We start from the raw sequence: 26,043 nt of genomic DNA on the forward strand, positions 1-26,043 counted from the left end.
CCGCCAAAAAAAATGGAAGCCTTACGGAATACAGACAAGCGGAGACCATTAGCGAAAGTATTACTAGTGAAATAAATGGTAATGCAAAGAGAAAGCTATAGTTTCCGTCTGATTTCTGTTCGGGTTCCGATCATAGGTTCCCCTGACGGAAATATCTGATGGAAACCATGATCGGATTCCCGATGCAGATGTGAACGAAGCCTTAGATGTGATCGGTAACAGCTTGATCCTGCGTGTTACATGCGTTGGGGGGCCAACTGGGTTGAGTCCCACTCAGACGTGTTTTGCCCCCCCTGTGCTAAACACCTAGCTATGCCCATGCTTCCGAGTATTCCCTAGCCCCCTAATTCACCAGACTTGAACTCAATTGAACATTTGTGGGACCTCGATCGTCTTGTTCACTCGATGGATCCTCCCACACAGACCCTCCAGCAAATGTGGGATGCTCTGCAGTCAGCACGGCTCCAGATACTGGAGATGACCTACCAGCACCTCATTGAGTCACTCTCAGCCCTTCTACTGCTGTCCATACTGCACACGGCGGTTACTCTGGATATTACCCAGTGGTCATAATTATGGGACTTGACTGTGTACATAAAGCTGGAGAACCTCTTTAAAGTTGCTATTTAATAAAACACAATTTAAGTTTTTTCGTTTTTATTTTATAGATATTAGGATAAGAATAGGGTTAGGTAATAACCCTGCAGAGATATAATGCTGCAGGTAAGGGGTGATATGGTGGTGTCCTCCTCTTTTTTCTGAACATCTTTTCCAGGTTTCTTTAGGGTGCGCCACCTATGACTGGTGATAGAGGTCATATCCAGGCCTGAGGGTTCCCACTGTAACTCTGCAGCGTTGGTTCTACTACATGTTAGATGTAAATGGGTGTTTTTCTCCTCTTGTTCCTGAATATTATTTCCGGGTCACTTTAGGGCGCTCCACAATGACCTGTGATAAGGGTCTTGTCCAAACTTGAGGGGTTCCCACTTTGCCTCTTACTTTTTTTTATTTGTTTTTGAGCCGTAGGGTTTGGGTAATAAGCCTGCACAGATATTATGCTGCAGGTTTCGGTACTTGGGTGTTGTTCTTCTCCTCACTTTCCTGAACATTTCCAGGTCCCTTCAGAGTGTGCAGCTTTGACCGGTGATAAAGATCTTGTCCAGGTTTGAGGGGTTCCCACTGTGCCCCTGCAGCGATGGTTTTGCTGCAGGTTAGATTTGATTAGGTGGTGACCTCCTTATCTTCATCCTGAACATTATTCACGGTCTCTTTTGGGTGCGCTGCTTTGATGATAGGGTTCGTGTCCAGGCTTGAGGAATACCCAAGATGTTTCTTGAGAGTCTGTTGTTGTTGACTCCAGATGTTTTTGACTCCATATGATAATGCCCTGATGGGACGATGGTTCTTGATGTTTTCGTATTTTTTTTTTTAGTCCACACTGAGGGCATAACGCCACAGGGCTCCAACCAATAATGTTACTATCAGGCAGCAGACTCCGGCATAGATGGCATAGAGGATGTAGCTCTGGAAGAATGTTTGGATTTTCTCCAGGGTGGAGGAGGGTACATGTTTAATCATTTCCTCCTCCTTCTCCTCTGGTATTTTTGTTGATTCAAGAGCATGACGGAAGTATCGCTCTACTTCGGAGGCTTCCCTTGTATCAGTGGGTGTCACTGAAATACAGAAGATAAATAGAAGTAAATAATGAGAATGTCGTCTTCTGTATAAGCAGCGCTGGATCATAGACAGCCATAGATATTCAGAAAGAATTCTTTACTGTAAGAGCAGTGCATAGGCAGGAGGAGTCGCTGATCTAGTATATACATTTATGTGACAGATCAGAATATTCTAGAAAATCAAATATTTGAGAGACTTTAAACTTTCAGAAGTCTTACCATCCAGATAGTAGAATTGGCGGAGTATGATGTCATCATCCTCATCCGTGACCTCGCAGGCATAAGTCCCCATGTGGCTGGCTCGTGTAGGCTCAATCATCACAAATAGGTCTTCCCCACTATAGATGTCTTTGAAATAACCTAAATCAGTCGCCTTCATCTATAAATGAAAACGTTGATGACATCAGAGAAGACATTCCTCATATGTGGAGTAGGAACGAGGGGGGATTACGGGTTTGTCTTTGTACTGTAATATAATGGTTATAAATGTAACCTGAATACTTACGTTTTTGGCGTATTTCCAGACGACTGTCGCATAGTCTGGAAGGGGAAAGGACGCCCCGCAGTTGATGTTGGTTTTTTCCAGCTCTATCACATGCATTTCCTCAACTGAAAAGACAGAGAAGGGAAACAATGGTCTAACACAACTATAAAGTAACAGCTTTACATGAGATTTATAAATTGATGATAGAAACTTACGGGGACAGGTCACGGGGAGCTTGCAATCCTCCTCGGCACATCGGCTGCATTTAAAAACTCGGGCCTCTTTCTGAAGGCCTGGGGAAAAAACACAGAGAGAGAGGGGTCACATGTCTGAGGTAAATGAAGACCCCCCATGTATATAACGGAGGCCACAATTATCATCCTGTCTAATGACATTACTTACCGCATGGAGGTTTGCATTCTGCCGCTGTATGACCTAATGGAAGGAATAGATACGGTTAAGGCTGAATTATGTTGTGTGGGGGAGAGGGAAACAGACAAGAGATGATGGAGAATATATAGAACACATGTACTGTCTGTATCTGGGGATCTTTAGTTACTTACTTGCGGCACGGTCTTTTACTCCTTTAACAAATTCAGCGATTTTGATTTCAAATTGTTCCACCCAAGATGGCGGAAAGTCTAGAAGGAATTAGAGAAAATTGAAATAGATAAACATTGAATTTTGATGTTTTAAAAGAAGTTCGAGAAAAATTCGAGATTTAATGAACTTACATAATTCGCTGATTTTTTGGACTTCTTTTTCGAAGCCCTTCAGATACAATCTGATCCTTTGTATCTGGGAAAAGGCTATAAAGAGAAGAAGACACATGAGATTTATGCGGGGTCCTGCAGACATTGTATAAAGTGATCTATGATGGAGATGGGGTTCCTGGGTGAATATTATGTACAAGAGATTTCCTGCTCTGACTGCTGTTAATGCTACAAGTGACGCTTCAGTCTAGCAGGACAATATCTCAATACTGAGATGACATGTTCTATGTATAAGATGAAGGAGTGATGAGAAATAGAAGCAGATAATAGTTACCTATCACGGTGTCAGTCAGGGGCTCGAAACCCCTGTGAAGCCTCTGGAGACAGTCTACGGCCTCCATCTTCTTCAGCGAGACAGGATAGTGGCAGATACTGGCTCTGTCTGCTGGAGTAGTGAAGCAGTTGAGGCAAGATGTCACTACCTCCGCTCCACATAGAAGAATTACTATCTGCAGCCGCAGAGAGTAAAAAGTTATGAATCGCATGACGTTTCGTCACAAAATCACTTCAGCTTGCGAACCTGAGAAAACAGAGAAATGTGATGATGAGATTTTTGCTGCAGGGGAATAGGATCCATTGTCCGTGGCCTGTTCCTTTTATCTATTCACTATATACAGGTTGTGGCCGATAGGGTGACATGATATAAAGACATCATATCATAGCCCCTGGGGTCCCTAAACTGACAGAATACAGACTGCTGTATATCCCGCCTGATATTCTGCATAGTTCTGCAGGTTATTATAGGATCCCTCCTGGGTATAAAGGAAATGTTACCAATAATAACTTTATATTAGAGAATTGCCGATAATGTAATTCTATAATATATTCTTTTCTAGTGACTTCAAGGCATCCAGTACTCACGTGTCACATCCAGCTGACGAGTGACTGATCTGTGCCCAGTGCCATATTCTATACTCCGGTGACATCACAATAGCATTTTACTGGGTTTATAGTAAGACTTCACATTTGATAAACCTATACTAGAATATTCTGGAACCATATAAACATCAGTATAATAATATATATTTATCATTGGCATAGCCATAGGGGTACAGAGGTTTTAGTTATACCTGGGCTCTAGTGCCAAAGTGGGGCATAGAAGGTGACAGCAGTGCTATACATGACACCAGATGGAGGTGGAGCCTTTGGTGCAGATGTTTTTTTTGCCTTTGGCCTCGGACCATCACGCTCTGCCTCTAGTGGTTATTACTGGAACTGCTCCTCTACAAGTGAGAATGATAACAGTCCATCCATTTAATATAAGAGCTGACTGACTCCATAGCCTGAGAGTGACCATATCAACAATCTAGTGATAAGCTATGACTTCATTATACTGGGACACTGGAATTTCTTCTAAACCAGCAATAATGGCCAAATTATCAAATATCTAGATAATCTTAGTACAGGAATTATAATGTACACACAGCAGAATCATCCACAGACACAGTAAAAATCCAGTACTCACGTGTCACATCCAGCTGATGAGTGACTTGATCTGTGCCCAGCGCCACATTCTATACCCCAGTGACATCACAATAGACAGGTATGACATCACAACAGACAGGTGTGGTGAGGCTGCTGGGTGACGATGATTGATGATTATGATAATAGTTAATGAAAACCCAAAATTTAGTGTCTCAGAAATTATCAATATTATATAAGCCCAATTTTAAAAAATTAGGGCTCATTCAGACGAGCGTGTATCAACAACGGCTGTCACAATGGCTGTCCTTTTTTACTGCGCGTCACGCATCCCTCCATAGACTCTAGTCTATGGGGGATCCGTGACAACACGTCCAACACTGGTGCACCTCGGACGTGAAAAACTTCAGCCTTACTGTACTAGTGACATGGACAAAAGGCCCTCATAAAACACCCTCACCTCTGGTATGAAAAAAAAAATCATATGTAAAATTCCACAATGGCACAAGTATCAAAAAGTCGGTGCGCAAATACTACAACGAACCAAAAGTCAACCAATCAGATCGAAGTTTGAATTTTGACATTCAATGAGACATCTGCCCATCCCCCAGCCACCTATACTCCGCTGCCATGAAGGGCGCCAATCCTTCACTGTTATATAAGGAATGGGAACAAACAGACATTTTGCAATATGTCCAAAAATCTCTTGTTCTACCCATCTCCATCACTCCACCCGCAAGAACTGAGTTTTACAATTGTTGCATCAAAGTTGCAGTGCGGCGCAACTGTATGGGAGGTGTCAGTCACGTGTAACTTTGCATACTTTATTCTGTTAAAGAAATAGTTTGTGGATTTATGTGATTTTTTTATGTATTATCGAAAACATATAAATATATACGACAATGATGTGCTTCTTATTTACATCTTTTTTTTAATTTAAAAATGGACATAGTAAAGCCTACAAACACTCGAGAGGCAGCCATTTTGTGAGCAGGAATAAAACTCAGCATAATGTGACCAAGAACGAAGTGACATCCCCAAAACATAAGCCACAAAGGATCTCTAGCCACCAGTTTCAAGTGGCTTGCAAGGCAGCCATTTTGTGATCTTAATTTACTCCCCAAAATGGCTGCTTTTAGTGCTTCAGAGATATCAGTAGGTTCAAGGTTGTCATTAGGCAGCCTTGTATATTCGTAACAGGTAGGCGTGAAATCCTATACAAAATGTCACATTTTTCCTGTCACAGCAAATCAAATGGCGACTAGTCTCAAGCATATTCAATGGCAGACATGATAGGCCTCAATATCAAAACAGCCCTTCTTGCCATAACAGCCAATCAGAATCTGTGTTTCATTTTTTCAACACAATCTAGAAAACAACAGCTGAATTCTGATTTGTTGCTATGGGCAACAGGGTCACCTGAGGCCCAATGTGAACTGTTCAACTTTATTTATAAATGTGTTTTAGCAGCAAAATTGGAACAAAAACATTGCATGACATAGAAATTTCACTCATTCTTGCTTTGGGCCCCTGGGGGTCTCTATGCGGGGCCCTGCTTGCTACATTATATTATATATGCACGTTCATAATCCACATGACCAGCAACAGCTTCAATTCCGTCCATACACAATCCAAAACCATCAATATGTTTTTAGTAGAGAGATCAATGACTACTAAAGCCACAAGGAGGGTAGCGGCTTATGCCATCTTTCTAATACCACATCCAATATGAGCTAACTACGAGTATGGTGCCTGTCGACCATTACTGCAATAGTTGCACCCCATTGAATTAAATGGATTCGGAGGGATAGGGGTTGTATGAGGTAAATAAAATGGCATGCAATTCATATTGGCAGCCCTCTCACTCCAGGCGTCATGCAACGCAAATAGCGATTTAGCAATAGAGACCTACCCCTCATGTATTGATACGGTCTCCAAGAAGAAATGTCTTTGTTATCCATAGCAACCATTTATGTGACCACTTTTCATCTTTCCAGTGCAATTTAGAAAATGAAAGCAGAAGTCTAATTGGTTGCTATGGTCACCAAGCCACTTTCTTCTATAGACAGTTCTAATATATTAGGTCCTGTAGATCTGCGTGCTCAGAAATCTGGCCTTCATATCACCTTGGTTTCTGCCATCTTTAGAATTTTTTTTCAAAACCTTCCCGAGCCTTGGCTATTTCCCAATGGTTCTTGGTAATTATCCAAAATATGCCATTGCAGTCAGGGCAGCCATTCTGAACCTGAGGTTCTTAGGAATCTATTTTTCCTATGTCCTTGTTTCACTCTCAAAATGGCTACCTGTCGCAGTCATTTAACCCTTCATGAGGTCTGAAGTCACTCACTAAGTCACAGGATTTTCAGCTATTCACAATATACAGTAAAAAATAGTGATATTCATCATGTTTGGTCATGAGCTTTGAGAGAGAGAGAGAGAGATATATATATATATATATATATATATATATATAGATAGATAGATAGATAGATAGATAGAGATATATACTCTATATATATATATATATATATATATATATATATATATATATATATATATATATATATAAAATTAATCAAAAGAAGATCTTGCAGCACTCCGAAAGACGATTAAAAAAGTGTAAAGGATTTGCCAGACACAGCTTCTGTGTCGACGCCCGTGGGCAATCGGTCTGCACCTGCTCCTATGTCTGTGAGACTGACTCCATCTTCCACCACTCAGGATGGCAGGCTTAGGAGTGGAAGAGCCTATCACAGCCTGGCCAGACGGAGCTAGCTCCCGCCCACTGTCTATTTATACCTGCCTTTCCTGTTCCTCCTTTGCCTGTGATTCTTCTGACGGAAATATCTGATTGAAACCATGATCGGATTCCCGATGCAGATGTGAAAGAAACCTTAGATGTGATCGGTAACAGCTTGATCCTGCGTGTTACATGCGTTGGGGTGCCAACTGGGTTGAGTCCCACTCAGACGTGTTTTGCCCCCCCCGTGCTAAACACCTAGCTATGCCCATGCTTCCGAGTATTCCCTAGCCCCCTAATTCACCAGACTTGAACTCCATTGAACATCTGTGGGACCTCGATCGTCTTGTTCACTCTATGGATCCTCCCACACAGACCCTCAAGCAAATGTGGGATGCTCTGCAGTCAGCACGGCTCCAGATACTGGAGATGACCTACCAGCACCTCATTGAGTCACTCTCAGCTCGTCTACTGCTGTCCATACTGCACACGGCGGTACTCTGGATATTACCGAGTGGTCATAATTATGGGACTTGACTGTGTACATAAAGCTGGGGAACCTCTTTAAAGTTGCTATTTAATAAAACACAATTTAAGTTTTTTCGTTTTTATTTTATAGATATTAGGATAAGAATAGGGTTAGGTAATAACCCTGCAGAGATATAATGCTGCAGGTAAGGGGTGATATGGTGGTGTCCTCCTCTTTTTTCTGAACATCTTTTCCAGGTTTCTTTAGGGTGCGCCGCCTATGACCGGTGATAAAGGTCATATCCAGGCCTGAGGGTTCCCACTGTGACTCTGCAGCGTTGGTTCTACTGCATGTTAGATGTAAATGGGTGTTTTTCTCCTCTTGTTCCTGAATAGTATTTCCGGGTCACTTTAGGGCGCTCCACAATGACCTGTTATAAGGGTCTTGTCCAAACTTGAGGGGTTCCCACTTTGCCTCTTACTTTTTTTAATTTGTTTTTGAGCCGTAGGGTTTGGGTAATAAGCCTGCACAGATATTATGCTGCAGGTTTCGGTACTTGGGTGTTGTTCTTCTCCTCACTTTCCTGAACATTTCCAGGTCCCTTAAGAGTGTGCAGCTTTGACCGGTGATAAAGATCTTGTCCAGGTTTGAGGGGTTCCCACTGTTCCCCTGCAGCGATGGTTTTGCTACAGGTTAGATTTGATTAGGTGGTGACCTCCTTATCTTCATCCTGAACATTATTCACGGTCTCTTTTGGGTGCGCTGCTTTGATGATAGGGTTCGTGTCCAGGCTTGAGGAATACCCAAGATGTTTCTTGAGAGTCTGTTGTTGTTGACTCCAGATGTTTTTGACTCCATATGATAATGCCCTGATGGGACGATGGTTCTTGATGTTTTAGTTTTTTTTTTTGTTTAGTCCACACTGAGGGCATAACGCCACAGGGCTCCAACTAATAATGTTACTATCAGGCAGCAGACTCCGGCATAGATGGCATAGAGGATGTAGCTCTGGAAGAATGTTTGGATTTTCTCCAGGGTGGAGGGTACATGTTTAATCATTTCCTCCTCCTTCTCCTCTGGTATTTTTGTTGATTCCAGAGCATGACGGAAGTATCGCTCTACTTCGGAGGCTTCCCTTGTATCAGTCTGTGTCACTGAAATACAGAAGTTAAATAGAAGTAAATAATGAGAATGTCGTCTTCTGTATAAGCAGCGCTGGATCATAGACAGACATAGATATTCAGAAATAATTCTTTACTGTAAGAGCAGTGCATAGGCAGGAGGAGTCGCTGATCTAGTATATACATTTATGTGACAGATCAGAATATTCTAGAAAATCAAATATTTGAGAGACTTTAAACTTTCAGAAGTCTTACCATCCAGATAGTAGAATTGGCGGAGTATGATGTCATCATCCTCATCCGTGACCTCGCAGGCATAAGTCCCCGTGTGGCTGGCTCGTGTAGGCTCAATCATCACAAATAGGTCTTCCCCACTATAGATGTCTTTGAAATAACCTAAATCAGTCGCCTTCATCTATAAATGAAAACGTTGATGACATCAGAGAAGACATTCCTCATATGTGGAGTAGGAACGAGGGGGGATTACGGGTTTGTCTTTGTACTGTAATATCATGGTTATAAATGTAACCTGAATACTTACGTTTTTGGCGTATTTCCAGACGACTGTCGCATAGTCCGGAAGGGGAAAGGACGCCCTGCAGTGGATGATGGTCTTTTCCAGCTCTATCACATGCATTTCCTCAACTGAAAAGACAGAGAAGGGAAACAATGGTCTAACACAACTATAAAGTAACAGCTTTACATGAGATTTATAAATTGATGATAGAAACTTACGGGGACAGGTCACGGGGAGCTTGCAATCCTCCTCGGCACATCGGCTGCATTTAAAAACTCGGGCCTCTTTCTGAAGGCCTGGGGAAAAAACACAGAGAGAGAGGGGTCACATGTCTGAGGTAAATGAAGACCCCCCATGTATATAACGGAGGCCACAATTATCATCCTGTCTAATGACATTACTTACCGCATGGAGGTTTGCATTCTGCCGCTGTATGACCTAATGGAAGGAATAGATACGGTTAAGGCTGAATTATGTTGTGTGGGGGAGAGGGAAACAGACAAGAGATGATGGAGAATATATAGAACACATGTACTGTCTGTATCTGGGGATCTTTAGTTACTTACTTGCGGCACGGTCTTTTACTCCTTTAACAAATTCAGCGATTTTGATTTCAAATTGTTCCACCCAAGATGGCGGAAAGTCTAGAAGGAATTAGAGAAAAATGAAAGAGATAAACATTGAATTTTGATGTTTTAAAAGAAGTTCGAGAAAAATTAGAGATTTAATGAACTTACATAATTCACTGATTTTTTGGACTTCTTTTTCGAAGCCCTTCAGATACAATCTGATCCTTTGTATCTGGGAAAAGGCTATAAAGAGAAGAAGACACATGAGATTTATGCGGGGTCCTGCAGACATTGTATAAAGTGATCTATGATGGAGATGGGGTTCCTGGGTGAATATTATGTACAAGAGATTTCCTGCTCTGACTGCTGTTAATGCTACAAGTGACGCTTCAGTCTAGCAGGACAATATCTCAATACTGAGATGACATGTTCTATGTATAAGATGAAGGAGTGATGAGAAATAGAAGCAGATAATAGTTACCTATCACGGTGTCAGTCAGGGGCTCGAAACCCCTGTGAAGCCTCTGGAGACAGTCTATGGCCTCCATCTTCTTCAGCGAGACAGGATAGTGGCAGATACTGGCTCTGTCTGCTGGAGTAGTGAAGCAGTTGAGGCAAGATGTCACTACCTCCGCTCCACATAGAAGAATTACTATCTGCAGCCGCAGATAGTAAAAAGTTTTGAATCGCATGACGTTTCGTCCCAAAATCACTTCAGCTTGCGAACCTGAGAAAACAGAGAAATGTGATGATGAGATTTTTGCTGCAGGGGAATAGGATCCATTGTCCGTGGCCTGTTCCTTTTATCTATTCACTATATACAGGTTGTGGCCGATAGGGTGACATGATATAAAGACATCATATCATAGCCCCTGGGGTCCCTAAACTGACAGAATACAGACTGCTGTATATCCCGCCTGATATTCTGCATAGTTCTGCAGGTTATTATAGGATCCCTCCTGGTTATAAAGGAAATTTTACCAATAATAACTTTATATTAGAGAATTGCCGATAATGTAATTCTATAATATATTCTTTTCTAGTGACTTCAAGGCATCCAGTACTCACGTGTCACATCCAGCTGACGAGTGACTGATCTGTGCCCGGTGCCATATTCTATACTCCGGTGACATCACAATAGCATTTTACTGGGTTTATAGTAAGACTTCACATTTGATAAACCTATACTAGAATATTCTGGAACCATATAAACATCAGTATAATAATATATACTTATCATTGGCATAGCCATAGGGGTACAGAGGTTTTAGTTATACCTGGGCTCTAGTGCCAAAGTGGGGCATATAAGGTGACAGCAGTGCTATACATGACACCAGATGGAGGTGGAGCCTTTGGTGCAGATGTTTTTTTTGCCTTTGGCCTCGGACCATCACGCTCTGCCTCTAGTGGTTATTACTGGAACTGCTCCTCTACAAGTGAGAATGATAACAGTCCATCCATTTAATATAAGAGCTGACTGACTCCATAGCCTGAGAGTGACCATATCAACAATCTAGTGATAAGCTATGACTTCATTATACTGGGACACTGGAATTTCTTCTAAACCAGCAATAATGGCCAAATTATCAAATATCTAGATAATCTTAGTACAGGAATTATAATGTACACACAGCAGAATCATCCACAGACACAGTAAAAATCCAGTACTCACGTGTCACATCCAGCTGATGAGTGACTTGATCTGTGCCCAGCGCCACATTCTATACCCCAGTGACATCACAATAGACAGGTATGACATCACAACAGACAGGTGTGGTGAGGCTGCTGGGTGACGATGATTGATGATTATGATAATAGTTAATGAAAACCAAAATTTAGTGTCTCAGAAAATTTCAATATTATATAAGCCCAATTTTAAAAAATTAGGGCTCATTCAGACGAGCGTGTATCAACAACGGCCGTCACAACGGCTGTCCTTTTTTACTGTGCGTCACGCATCCCTCCATAGACTCTAGTCTATGGGGGATCCGTGACAACATGTCCAACACTGGTGCACCTCGGACGTGAAAAACTTCAGCCTTACTGTACTAGTGACATGGACAAAAGGCCCTCATAAAACACCCTCACCTCTGGTATGAAAAAAAAAATCATATGTAAAATTCCACAATGGCACAAGTATCAAAAAGTCGGTGCGCTAATACTACAACGAACCAAAAGTCAACCAATCAGATCAAAGTTTAAATTTTGACATTCAATGAGACATCTGCCCATCCCCCAGCCACCTATACTCCGCTGCCATGAAGGGTGCCAATCCTTCACTGTTATATAAGGAATGGGAACAAACAGACATTTTGCAATATGTCCAAAAATCTCTTTCTCTACCCATCTCCATCACTCCACCCGCAAGAACTGAGTTTTACAATTGTTGCATCCAAGTTGCAGTGCGGCGCAACTGTATGGGAGGTGTCAGTCACGTGTAACTTTGCATACTTTATTCTGTTAAAGAAATAGTTTGTGGATTTATGTGATTTTTTTATGTATTATCGAAAACATATAAATATATACGACAATGGTTTGCTTCTTATTTACATCTTTTTTTTTAATTTAAAAATGGACATAGTAAAGCCTACAAACACTCGAGAGGCAGCCATTTTGTGAGCAGGAATAAAACTCAGCATAATGTGACCAAGAACGAAGTGACATCCCCAAAACATAAGCCACAAAGGATCTCTAGCCACCAGTTTCAAGTGGCTTGCAAGGCAGCCATTTTGTGATCTTAATTTACTCCCCAAAATGGCTGCTTTTAGTGCTTCAGAGATATCAGTAGGTTCAAGGTTGTCATTAGGCAGCCTTGTATATTCGTAACAGGTAGGCGTGAAATCCTATACAAAATGTCACATTTTTCCTGTCACAGCAAATCAAATGGCGACTAGTCTCAAGCATATTCAATGGCAGACATGATAGGCCTCAATATCAAAACAGCCCTTCTTGCCATAACAGCCAATCAGAATCCGTGTTTCATTTTTTCAACACAATCTAGAAAACAACAGCTGAATTCTGATTTGTTGCTATGGGCAACAGGGTCACCTGAGGCCCAATGTGAACTGTTCAACTTTATTTATAAATGTGTTTTAGCAGCAAAATTGGAACAAAAACATTGCATGACATAGAAATTTCACTCATTCTTGCTTTGGGCCCCTGGGGGTCTCTATGCGGGGCCCTGCTTGCTACATTATATTATATATGCACGTTCATAAACCACATGACCAGCAACAGCTTCAATTCCGTCCATACACAATCCAAAACCATCAATATGTTTTTAGTAGAGAGATCAATGACTACTAAAGCCACAAGGAGGGTAGCGGCTTATGCCATCTTTCTAATACCACATCCAATATGAGCTAACTACGAGTATGGTGCCTGTCGACCATTACTGCAATAGTTGCACCCCATTGAATTCAATGGATTCGGAGGGATAGGGGTTGTATGAGGTAAATAAAATGGCATGCAATTCATATTGGCAGCCCTCTCACTCCAGGCGTCATGCAACGCAAATAGCGATTTAGCAATAGAGACCTACCCCTCATGTATTGATAAGGTCTCCAAGAAGAAATGTCTTTGTTATCCATAGCAACCATTTATGTGACCACTTTTCATCTTTCCAGTGCAATTTAGAAAATGAAAGCAGAAGTCTAATTGGTTGCTATGGTCACCAAGCCACTTTCTTCTATAGACAGTTCTAATATATTAGGTCCTGTAGATCTGCGTGCTCAGAAATCTGGCCTTCATATCACCTTGGTTTCTGCCGTCTTTAGAATTTTTTTTCAAAACCTTCCCGAGCCTTGGCTATTTCCCAATGGTTCTTGGTAATTATCCAAAATATGCCATTGCAGTCAGGGCAGCCATTCTGAACCTGAGGTTCTTAGGAATCTATTTTTCCTATGTCCTTGTTTCACTCTCAAAATGGCTACCTGTCGCAGTCATTTAACCCTTCATGAGGTCAGAAGTCACTCACTAAGTCACAGGATTTTCAGCTATTCACAATATACAGTAAAAAATAGTGATATTCATCATGTTTGGTCATGAGCTTTGAGAGAGATATATATATATATATATATATATATATATAAATAGATAGATAGATAGATAGATAGAGATATACACTCTATATATATATATATATATATATATATATATATATAAAATTAATCAAAAGAAGATCTTTCAGCACTCCGAAAGACGATTAAAAAAGTGTAAAGGATTTGCCAGACAAAGCTTCTGTGTCGACGCCCGTGGGCAATCGGTCTGCACCTGCTCCTATGTCTGTGAGACTGACTCCATCTTCCACCACTCAGGATGGCAGGCTTAGGAGTGGAAGAGCCTATCACAGCCTGGCCAGACGGAGCTAGCTCCCGCCCACTGTCTATTTATACCTGCCTTTCCTGTTCCTCCTTTGCCTGTGATTCTTCTGACGGAAATATCTGATGGAAACCATGATCGGATTCCCGATGCAGATGTGAAAGAAACCTTAGATGTGATCGGTAACAGCTTGATCCTGCGTTTTACATGCGTTGGGGGGCCAACTGGGTTGAGTCCCACTCAGACGTGTTTTGCCCCCCCTGTGCTAAACACCTAGCTATGCCCATGCTTCCGAATATTCCCTAGCCCCCTAATTCACCAGACTTGAACTCAATTGAACATCTGTGGGACCTCGATCGTCTTGTTCACTCTATGGATCCTCCCACACAGACCCAAATGTGGGATGCTCTGCAGTCAGCACGGCTCCAGATACTGGAGATGACCTACCAGCACCTCATTGAGTCGCTCTCAGCTCGTCTACTGCTGTCCATACTGCACACGGCGGTACTCTGGATATTACCGAGTGGTCATAATTATGGGACTTGACTGTGTACATAAAGCTGGGGAACCTCTTTAAAGTTGCTATTTAATAAAACACAATTTAAGTTTTTTCGTTTTTATTTTATAGATATTAGGATAAGAATAGGGTTAGGTAATAACCCTGCAGAGATATAATGCTGCAGGTAAGGGGTGATATGGTGGTGTCCTCCTCTTTTTTCTGAACATCTTTTCCAGGTTTCTTTAGGGTGCGCCGCCTATGACCGGTGATAAAGGTCATATCCAGGCCTGAGGGTTCCCACTGTGACTCTGCAGCGTTGGTTCTACTGCATGTTAGATGTAAATGGGTGTTTTTCTCCTCTTGTTCCTGAATAGTATTTCCGGGTCACTTTAGGGCGCTCCACAATGACCTGTTATAAGGGTCTTGTCCAAACTTGAGGGGTTCCCACTTTGCCTCTTACTTTTTTTAATTTGTTTTTGAGCCGTAGGGTTTGGGTAATAAGCCTGCACAGATATTATGCTGCAGGTTTCGGTACTTGGGTGTTGTTCTTCTCACTTTCCTGAACATTTCCAGGTCCCTTAAGAGTGTGCAGCTTTGACCGGTGATAAAGATCTTGTCCAGGTTTGAGGGGTTCCCACTGTGCCCCTGCAGCGATGGTTTTGCTACATTTTAGATTTGATTAGGTGGTGACCTCCTTATCTTCATCCTGAACATTATTCACGGTCTCTTTTGGGTGCGCTGCTTTGATGATAGGGTTCGTGTCCAGGCTTGAGGAATACCCAAGATGTTTCTTGAGAGTCTGTTGTTGTTGACTCCAGATGTTTTTGACTCCATATGATAATGCCCTGATGGGACGATGGTTCTTGATGTTTTAGTTTTTTTTTTTGTTTAGTCCACACTGAGGGCATAACGCCACAGGGCTCCAACTAATAATGTTACTATCAGGCAGCAGACTCCGGCATAGATGGCATAGAGGATGTAGCTCTGGAAGAATGTTTGGATTTTCTCCAGGGTGGAGGGTACATGTTTAATCATTTCCTCCTCCTTCTCCTCTGGTATTTTTGTTGATTCCAGAGCATGACGGAAGTATCGCTCTACTTCGGAGGCTTCCCTTGTATCAGTCTGTGTCACTGAAATACAGAAGTTAAATAGAAGTAAATAATGAGAATGTCGTCTTCTGTATAAGCAGCGCTGGATCATAGACAGACATAGATATTCAGAAATAATTCTTTACTGTAAGAGCAGTGCATAGGCAGGAGGAGTCGCTGATCTAGTATATACATTTATGTGACAGATCAGAATATTCTAGAAAATCAAATATTTGAGAGACTTTAAACTTTCAGAAGTCTTACCATCCAGATAGTAGAATTGGCGGAGTATGATGTCATCATCCTCATCCGTGACCTCGCAGGCATAAGTCCCCGTGTGGCTGGCTCGTGTAGGCTCAATCATCACAAATAGGTCTTCCCCACTATAGATGTCTTTGAAATAACCTAAATCAGTCGCCTTCATCTATAAATGAAAACGTTGATGACATCAGAGAAGACATTCCTCATATGTGGAGTAGGAACGAGGGGGGATTACGGGTTTGTCTTTGTACTGTAATATCATGGTTATAAATGTAACCTGAATACTTACGTTTTTGGCGTATTTCCAGACGACTGTCGCATAGTCCGGAAGGGGAAAGGACGCCCTGCAGTGGATGATGGTCTTTTCCAGCTCTATCACATGCATTTCCTCAACTGAAAAGACAGAGAAGGGAAACAATGGTCTAACACAACTATAAAGTAACAGCTTTACATGAGATTTATAAATTGATGATAGAAACTTATGGGGACAGGTCACGGGGAGCTTGCAATCCTCCTCGGCACATCGGCTGCATTTAAAAACTCGGGCCTCTTTCTGAAGGCCTGGGGAAAAAACACAGAGAGAGAGGGGTCACATGTCTGAGGTAAATGAAGACCCCCATGTATATAACGGAGGCCACAATTATCATCCTGTCTAATGACATTACTTACCGCATGGAGGTTTGCATTCTGCCGCTGTATGACCTAATGGAAGGAATAGATACGGTTAAGGCTGAATTATGTTGTGTGGGGGAGAGGGAAACAGACAAGAGATGATGGAGAATATATAGAACACATGTACTGTCTGTATCTGGGGATCTTTAGTTACTTACTTGCGGCACGGTCTTTTACTCCTTTAACAAATTCAGCGATTTTGATTTCAAATTGTTCCACCCAAGATGGCGGAAAGTCTAGAAGGAATTAGAGAAAAATGAAAGAGATAAACATTGAATTTTGATGTTTTAAAAGAAGTTCGAGAAAAATTAGAGATTTAATGAACTTACATAATTCACTGATTTTTTGGACTTCTTTTTCGAAGCCCTTCAGATACAATCTGATCCTTTGTATCTGGGAAAAGGCTATAAAGAGAAGAAGACACATGAGATTTATGCGGGGTCCTGCAGACATTGTATAAAGTGATCTATGATGGAGATGGGGTTCCTGGGTGAATATTATGTACAAGAGATTTCCTGCTCTGACTGCTGTTAATGCTACAAGTGACGCTTCAGTCTAGCAGGACAATATCTCAATACTGAGATGACATGTTCTATGTATAAGATGAAGGAGTGATGAGAAATAGAAGCAGATAATAGTTACCTATCACGGTGTCAGTCAGGGGCTCGAAACCCCTGTGAAGCCTCTGGAGACAGTCTATGGCCTCCATCTTCTTCAGCGAGACAGGATAGTGGCAGATACTGGCTCTGTCTGCTGGAGTAGTGAAGCAGTTGAGGCAAGATGTCACTACCTCCGCTCCACATAGAAGAATTACTATCTGCAGCCGCAGATAGTAAAAAGTTTTGAATCGCATGACGTTTCGTCCCAAAATCACTTCAGCTTGCGAACCTGAGAAAACAGAGAAATGTGATGATGAGATTTTTGCTGCAGGGGAATAGGATCCATTGTCCGTGGCCTGTTCCTTTTATCTATTCACTATATACAGGTTGTGGCCGATAGGGTGACATGATATAAAGACATCATATCATAGCCCCTGGGGTCCCTAAACTGACAGAATACAGACTGCTGTATATCCCGCCTGATATTCTGCATAGTTCTGCAGGTTATTATAGGATCCCTCCTGGTTATAAAGGAAATGTTACCAATAATAACTTTATATTAGAGAATTGCCGATAATGTAATTCTATAATATATTCTTTTCTAGTGACTTCAAGGCATCCAGTACTCACGTGTCACATCCAGCTGACGAGTGACTGATCTGTGCCCGGTGCCATATTCTATACTCCGGTGACATCACAATAGCATTTTACTGGGTTTATAGTAAGACTTCACATTTGATAAACCTATACTAGAATATTCTGGAACCATATAAACATCAGTATAATAATATATACTTATCATTGGCATAGCCATAGGGGTACAGAGGTTTTAGTTATACCTGGGCTCTAGTGCCAAAGTGGGGCATATAAGGTGACAGCAGTGCTATACATGACACCAGATGGAGGTGGAGCCTTTGGTGCAGATGTTTTTTTTGCCTTTGGCCTCGGACCATCACGCTCTGCCTCTAGTGGTTATTACTGGAACTGCTCCTCTACAAGTGAGAATGATAACAGTCCATCCATTTAATATAAGAGCTGACTGACTCCATAGCCTGAGAGTGACCATATCAACAATCTAGTGATAAGCTATGACTTCATTATACTGGGACACTGGAATTTCTTCTAAACCAGCAATAATGGCCAAATTATCAAATATCTAGATAATCTTAGTACAGGAATTATAATGTACACACAGCAGAATCATCCACAGACACAGTAAAAATCCAGTACTCACGTGTCACATCCAGCTGATGAGTGACTTGATCTGTGCCCAGCGCCACATTCTATACCCCAGTGACATCACAATAGACAGGTATGACATCACAACAGACAGGTGTGGTGAGGCTGCTGGGTGACGATGATTGATGATTATGATAATAGTTAATGAAAACCAAAATTTAGTGTCTCAGAAAATTTCAATATTATATAAGCCCAATTTTAAAAAATTAGGGCTCATTCAGACGAGCGTGTATCAACAACGGCCGTCACAACGGCTGTCCTTTTTTACTGCGCGTCACGCATCCCTCCATAGACTCTAGTCTATGGGGGATCCGTGACAACATGTCCAACACTGGTGCACCTCGGACGTGAAAAACTTCAGCCTTACTGTACTAGTGACATGGACAAAAGGCCCTCATAAAACACCCTCACCTCTGGTATGAAAAAAAAAATCATATGTAAAATTCCACAATGGCACAAGTATCAAAAAGTCGGTGCGCTAATACTACAACGAACCAAAAGTCAACCAATCAGATCAAAGTTTAAATTTTGACATTCAATGAGACATCTGCCCATCCCCCAGCCACCTATACTCCGCTGCCATGAAGGGTGCCAATCCTTCACTGTTATATAAGGAATGGGAACAAACAGACATTTTGCAATATGTCCAAAAATCTCTTGCTCTACCCATCTCCATCACTCCACCCGCAAGAACTGAGTTTTACAATTGTTGCATCCAAGTTGCAGTGCGGCGCAACTGTATGGGAGGTGTCAGTCACGTGTAACTTTGCATACTTTATTCTGTTAAAGAAATAGTTTGTGGATTTATGTGATTTTTTTATGTATTATCGAAAACATATAAATATATACGACAATGGTTTGCTTCTTATTTACATCTTTTTTTTTAATTTAAAAATGGACATAGTAAAGCCTACAAACACTCGAGAGGCAGCCATTTTGTGAGCAGGAATAAAACTCAGCATAATGTGACCAAGAACGAAGTGACATCCCCAAAACATAAGCCACAAAGGATCTCTAGCCACCAGTTTCAAGTGGCTTGCAAGGCAGCCATTTTGTGATCTTAATTTACTCCCCAAAATGGCTGCTTTTAGTGCTTCAGAGATATCAGTAGGTTCAAGGTTGTCATTAGGCAGCCTTGTATATTCGTAACAGGTAGGCGTGAAATCCTATACAAAATGTCACATTTTTCCTGTCACAGCAAATCAAATGGCGACTAGTCTCAAGCATATTCAATGGCAGACATGATAGGCCTCAATATCAAAACAGCCCTTCTTGCCATAACAGCCAATCAGAATCCGTGTTTCATTTTTTCAACACAATCTAGAAAACAACAGCTGAATTCTGATTTGTTGCTATGGTCAACAGGGTCACCTGAGGCCCAATGTGAACTGTTCAACTTTATTTATAAATGTGTTTTAGCAGCAAAATTGGAACAAAAACATTGCATGACATAGAAATTTCACTCATTCTTGCTTTGGGCCCCTGGGGGTCTCTATGCGGGGCCCTGCTTGCTACATTATATTATATATGCACGTTCATAAACCACATGACCAGCAACAGCTTCAATTCCGTCCATACACAATCCAAAACCATCAATATGTTTTTAGTAGAGAGATCAATGACTACTAAAGCCACAAGGAGGGTAGCGGCTTATGCCATCTTTCTAATACCACATCCAATATGAGCTAACTACGAGTATGGTGCCTGTCGACCATTACTGCAATAGTTGCACCCCATTGAATTCAATGGATTCGGAGGGATAGGGGTTGTATGAGGTAAATAAAATGGCATGCAATTCATATTGGCAGCCCTCTCACTCCAGGCGTCATGCAACGCAAATAGCGATTTAGCAATAGAGACCTACCCCTCATGTATTGATAAGGTCTCCAAGAAGAAATGTCTTTGTTATCCATAGCAACCATTTATGTGACCACTTTTCATCTTTCCAGTGCAATTTAGAAAATGAAAGCAGAAGTCTAATTGGTTGCTATGGTCACCAAGCCACTTTCTTCTATAGACAGTTCTAATATATTAGGTCCTGTAGATCTGCGTGCTCAGAAATCTGGCCTTCATATCACCTTGGTTTCTGCCGTCTTTAGAATTTTTTTTCAAAACCTTCCCGAGCCTTGGCTATTTCCCAATGGTTCTTGGTAATTATCCAAAATATGCCATTGCAGTCAGGGCAGCCATTCTGAACCTGAGGTTCTTAGGAATCTATTTTTCCTATGTCCTTGTTTCACTCTCAAAATGGCTACCTGTCGCAGTCATTTAACCCTTCATGAGGTCAGAAGTCACTCACTAAGTCACAGGATTTTCAGCTATTCACAATATACAGTAAAAAATAGTGATATTCATCATGTTTGGTCATGAGCTTTGAGAGAGATATATATATATATATATATATATATATATATATATATATATATATATATATAAATAGATAGATAGATAGATAGATAGATAGAGATATACACTCTATATATATATATATATATATATATATATATATATATAAAATTAATCAAAAGAAGATCTTTCAGCACTCCGAAAGACGATTAAAAAAGTGTAAAGGATTTGCCAGACAAAGCTTCTGTGTCGACGCCCGTGGGCAATCGGTCTGCACCTGCTCCTATGTCTGTGAGACTGACTCCATCTTCCACCACTCAGGATGGCAGGCTTAGGAGTGGAAGAGCCTATCACAGCCTGGCCAGACGGAGCTAGCTCCCGCCCACTGTCTATTTATACCTGCCTTTCCTGTTCCTCCTTTGCCTGTGATTCTTCTGACGGAAATATCTGATGGAAACCATGATCGGATTCCCGATGCAGATGTGAAAGAAACCTTAGATGTGATCGGTAACAGCTTGATCCTGCGTTTTACATGCGTTGGGGGGCCAACTGGGTTGAGTCCCACTCAGACGTGTTTTGCCCCCCCTGTGCTAAACACCTAGCTATGCCCATGCTTCCGAATATTCCCTAGCCCCCTAATTCACCAGACTTGAACTCAATTGAACATCTGTGGGACCTCGATCGTCTTGTTCACTCTATGGATCCTCCCACACAGACCCAAATGTGGGATGCTCTGCAGTCAGCACGGCTCCAGATACTGGAGATGACCTACCAGCACCTCATTGAGTCGCTCTCAGCTCGTCTACTGCTGTCCATACTGCACACGGCAGTACTCTGGATATTACCCAGTGGTCATAATTATGGGACTTGACTGTGTACATAAAGCTGGGGAACCTCTTTAAAGTTGCTATTTAATAAAACACAATTTAAGTTTTTTCGTTTTTATTTTATAGATATTAGGATAAGAATAGGGTTAGGTAATAACCCTGCAGAGATATAATGCTGCAGGTAAGGGGTGATATGGTGGTGTCCTCCTCTTTTTTCTGAACATCTTTTCCAGGTTTCTTTAGGGTGCGCCGCCTATGACCGGTGATAAAGGTCATATCCAGGCCTGAGGGTTCCCACTGTGACTCTGCAGCGTTGGTTCTACTGCATGTTAGATGTAAATGGGTGTTTTTCTCCTCTTGTTCCTGAATAGTATTTCCGAGTCACTTTAGGGCGCTCCACAATGACCTGTTATAAGGGTCTTGTCCAAACTTGAGGGGTTCCCACTTTGCCTCTTACTTTTTTTAATTTGTTTTTGAGCCGTAGGGTTTGGGTAATAAGCCTGCACAGATATTATGCTGCAGGTTTCGGTACTTGGGTGTTGTTCTTCTCACTTTCCTGAACATTTCCAGGTCCCTTAAGAGTGTGCAGCTTTGACCGGTGATAAAGATCTTGTCCAGGTTTGAGGGGTTCCCACTGTGCCCCTGCAGCGATGGTTTTGCTACAGGTTAGATTTGATTAGGTGGTGACCTCCTTATCTTCATCCTAAACATTATTCACGGTCTCTTTTGGGTGCGCTGCTTTGATGATAGGGTTCGTGTCCAGGCTTGAGGAATACCCAAGATGTTTCTTGAGAGTCTGTTGTTGTTGACTCCAGATGTTTTTGACTCCATATGATAATGCCCTGATGGGACGATGGTTCTTGATGTTTTAGTTTTTTTTTTTGTTTAGTCCACACTGAGGGCATAACGCCACAGGGCTCCAACCAATAATGTTACTATCAGGCAGCAGACTCCGGCATAGATGGCATAGAGGATGTAGCTCTGGAAGAATGTTTGGATTTTCTCCAGGGTGGAGGGTACATGTTTAATCATTTCCTCCTCCTTCTCCTCTGGTATTTTTGTTGATTCCAGAGCATGACGGAAGTATCGCTCTACTTCGGAGGCTTCCCTTGTATCAGTCGGTGTCACTGAAATACAGAAGATAAATAGAAGTAAATAATGAGAATGTCGTCTTCTGTATAAGCAGCGCTGGATCATAGACAGACATAGATCTTCAGAAATAATTCTTTACTGTAAGAGCAGTGCAGAGGCAGGAGGAGTCGCTGATCTAGTATATACATTTATGTGACAGATCAGAATATTCTAGAAAATCAAATATTTGAGAGACTTTAAACTTTCAGAAGTCTTACCATCCAGATAGTAGAATTGGCGGAGTATGATGTCATCATCCTCATCCGTGACCTCGCAGGCATAAGTCCCCGTGTGGCTGGCTCGTGTAGGCTCAATCATCACAAATAGGTCTTCCCCACTATAGATGTCTTTGAAATAACCTAAATCAGTCGCCTTCATCTATAAATGAAAACGTTGATGACATCAGAGAAGACATTCCTCATATGTGGAGTAGGAACGAGGGGGGATTACGGGTTTGTCTTTGTACTGTAATATCATGGTTATAAATGTAACCTGAATACTTACGTTTTTGGCATATTTCCAGACGACTGTCGCATAGTCCGGAAGGGGAAAGGACGCCCCGCAGTGGATGATGGTCTTTTCCAGCTCTATCACATGCATTTCCTCAACTGAAAAGACAGAGAAGGGAAACAATGGTCTAACACAACTATAAAGTAACAGCTTTACATGAGATTTATAAATTGATGATAGAAACTTACGGGGACAGGTCACGGGGAGCTTGCAATCCTCCTCGGCACATCGGCTGCATTTAAAAACTCGGGCCTCTTTCTGAAGGCCTGGGGAAAAAACACAGAGAGAGAGGGGTCACATGTCTGAGGTAAATGAAGACCCCCCATGTATATAACGGAGGCCACAATTATCATCCTGTCTAATGACATTACTTACCGCATGGAGGTTTGCATTCTGCCGCTGTATGACCTAATGGAAGGAATAGATACGGTTAAGGCTGAATTATGTTGTGTGGGGGAGAGGGAAACAGACAAGAGATGATGGAGAATATATAGAACACATGTACTGTCTGTATCTGGGGATCTTTAGTTACTTACTTGCGGCACGGTCTTTTACTCCTTTAACAAATTCAGCGATTTTGATTTCAAATTGTTCCACCCAAGATGGCGGAAAGTCTAGAAGGAATTAGAGAAAAATGAAAGAGATAAACATTGAATTTTGATGTTTTAAAAGAAGTTCGAGAAAAATTCGAGATTTAATGAACTTACATAATTCGCTGATTTTTTGGACTTCTTTTTCGAAGCCCTTCAGATACAATCTGATCCTTTGTATCTGGGAAAAGGCTATAAAGAGAAGAAGACACATGAGATTTATGCGGGGTCCTGCAGACATTGTATAAAGTGATCTATGATGGAGATGGGGTTCCTGGGTGAATATTATGTACAAGAGATTTCCTGCTCTGACTGCTGTTAATGCTACAAGTGACGCTTCAGTCTAGCAGGACAATATCTCAATACTGAGATGACATGTTCTATGTATAAGATGAAGGAGTGATGAGAAATAGAAGCAGATAATAGTTACCTATCACGGTGTCAGTCAGGGGCTCGAAACCCCTGTGAAGCCTCTGGAGACAGTCTATGGCCTCCATCTTCTTCAGCGAGACAGGATAGTGGCAGATACTGGCTCTGTCTGCTGGAGTAGTGAAGCAGTTGAGGCAAGATGTCACTACCTCCGCTCCACATAGAAGAATTACTATCTGCAGCCGCAGATAGTAAAAAGTTTTGAATCGCATGACGTTTCGTCACAAAATCACTTCAGCTTGCGAACCTGAGAAAACAGAGAAATGTGATGATGAGATTTTTGCTGCAGGGGAATAGGATCCATTGTCCGTGGCCTGTTCCTTTTATCTATTCACTATATACAGGTTGTGGCCGATAGGGTGACATGATATAAAGACATCATATCATAGCCCCTGGGGTCCCTAAACTGACAGAATACAGACTGCTGTATATCCCGCCTGATATTCTGCATAGTTCTGCAGGTTATTATAGGATCCCTCCTGGTTATAAAGGAAATGTTACCAATAATAACTTTATATTAGAGAATTGCCGATAATGTAATTCTATAATATATTCTTTTCTAGTGACTTCAAGGCATCCAGTACTCACGTGTCACATCCAGCTGACGAGTGACTGATCTGTGCCCGGTGCCATATTCTATACTCCGGTGACATCACAATTGCATTTTACTGGGTTTATAGTAAGACTTCACATTTGATAAACCTATACTAGAATATTCTGGAACCATATAAACATCAGTATAATAATATATACTTATCATTGGCATAGCCATAGGGGTACAGAGGTTTTAGTTATACCTGGGCTCTAGTGCCAAAGTGGGGCATAGAAGGTGACAGCAGTGCTATACTTGACACCAGATGGAGGTGGAGCCTTTGGTGCAGATGTTTTTTTTGCCTTTGGCCTCGGACCATCACGCTCTGCCTCTAGTGGTTATTACTGGAACTGCTCCTCTACAAGTGAGAATGATAACAGTCCATCCATTTAATATAAGAGCTGACTGACTCCATAGCCTGAGAGTGACCATATCAACAATCTAGTGATAAGCTATGACTTCATTATACTGGGACACTGGAATTTCTTCTAAACCAGCAATAATGGCCAAATTATCAAATATCTAGATAATCTTAGTACAGGAATTATAATGTACACACAGCAGAATCATCCACAGACACAGTAAAAATCCAGTACTCACGTGTCACATCCAGCTGATGAGTGACTTGATCTGTGCCCAGCGCCACATTCTATACCCCAGTGACATCACAATAGACAGGTATGACATCACAACAGACAGGTGTGGTGAGGCTGCTGGGTGACGATGATTGATGATTATGATAATAGTTAATGAAAACCCAAAATTTAGTGTCTGAGAAAATTTCAATATTATATAAGCCCAATTTTAAAAAATTAGGGCTCATTCAGACGAGCGTGTATCAACAACGGCCGTCACAACGGCTGTCCTTTTTTACTGCGCGTCACGCATCCCTCCATAGACTCTAGTCTGTGGGGGATCCGTGACAACACGTCCAACACTGGTGCACCTCGGACGTGAAAAACTTCAGCCTTACTGTACTAGTGACATGGACAAAAGGCCCTCATAAAACACCCTCACCTCTGGTATGAAAAAAAAAATCATATGTAAAATTCCACAATGGCACAAGTATCAAAAAGTCGGTGCGCAAATACTACAACGAACCAAAAGTCAACCAATCAGATTGAAGTTTAAATTTTGACATTCAATGAGACATCTGCCCATCCCCCAGC

General features: G+C 41.7%; 4 protein-coding genes across 4 annotated transcripts; all 4 read right to left on the minus strand.

Annotated features, from left to right (window-relative positions):
- Positions 1-646: 646 nt before the first annotated feature.
- LOC142740861 (sperm acrosome membrane-associated protein 6-like) lies at positions 647-4,009 on the minus strand. The gene is made up of 8 exons (XM_075850283.1): positions 3,208-4,009; positions 2,895-2,969; positions 2,724-2,801; positions 2,563-2,595; positions 2,376-2,453; positions 2,182-2,285; positions 1,896-2,055; positions 647-1,673 (listed from the first exon to the last, which is right to left on the minus strand). The coding sequence occupies exons 1-8, from the start codon at positions 3,416-3,418 to the stop codon at positions 1,429-1,431; spliced, it is 984 nt and encodes a 327-aa protein (XP_075706398.1). The 5' UTR covers positions 3,419-4,009; the 3' UTR covers positions 647-1,428.
- Positions 4,010-7,692: 3,683 nt separating this feature from the next.
- Positions 7,693-10,718, minus strand: LOC142740862 (sperm acrosome membrane-associated protein 6-like). The gene is made up of 8 exons (XM_075850284.1): positions 10,253-10,718; positions 9,940-10,014; positions 9,769-9,846; positions 9,608-9,640; positions 9,421-9,498; positions 9,227-9,330; positions 8,941-9,100; positions 7,693-8,718 (listed from the first exon to the last, which is right to left on the minus strand). Exons 1-8 carry the CDS (start codon positions 10,461-10,463, stop codon positions 8,477-8,479), a joined length of 981 nt encoding a protein of 326 aa, XP_075706399.1. The 5' UTR covers positions 10,464-10,718; the 3' UTR covers positions 7,693-8,476.
- Positions 10,719-14,697: 3,979 nt separating this feature from the next.
- Positions 14,698-17,736, minus strand: LOC142740863 (sperm acrosome membrane-associated protein 6-like). The gene is made up of 7 exons (XM_075850285.1): positions 17,254-17,736; positions 16,941-17,015; positions 16,770-16,847; positions 16,609-16,641; positions 16,229-16,500; positions 15,943-16,102; positions 14,698-15,720 (listed from the first exon to the last, which is right to left on the minus strand). The coding sequence occupies exons 1-7, from the start codon at positions 17,462-17,464 to the stop codon at positions 15,479-15,481; spliced, it is 1,071 nt and encodes a 356-aa protein (XP_075706400.1). The 5' UTR covers positions 17,465-17,736; the 3' UTR covers positions 14,698-15,478.
- Positions 17,737-21,726: 3,990 nt separating this feature from the next.
- Positions 21,727-24,766, minus strand: LOC142740864 (sperm acrosome membrane-associated protein 6-like). Its single transcript, XM_075850286.1, has 8 exons — positions 24,284-24,766; positions 23,971-24,045; positions 23,800-23,877; positions 23,639-23,671; positions 23,452-23,529; positions 23,258-23,361; positions 22,972-23,131; positions 21,727-22,749 (listed from the first exon to the last, which is right to left on the minus strand). Exons 1-8 carry the CDS (start codon positions 24,492-24,494, stop codon positions 22,508-22,510), a joined length of 981 nt encoding a protein of 326 aa, XP_075706401.1. The 5' UTR covers positions 24,495-24,766; the 3' UTR covers positions 21,727-22,507.
- Positions 24,767-26,043: the final 1,277 nt, after the last annotated feature.

This window comes from Rhinoderma darwinii, chromosome 2, assembly GCF_050947455.1.
Source record: "Rhinoderma darwinii isolate aRhiDar2 chromosome 2, aRhiDar2.hap1, whole genome shotgun sequence".
Taxonomy (NCBI): domain Eukaryota; kingdom Metazoa; phylum Chordata; class Amphibia; order Anura; family Rhinodermatidae; genus Rhinoderma; species Rhinoderma darwinii.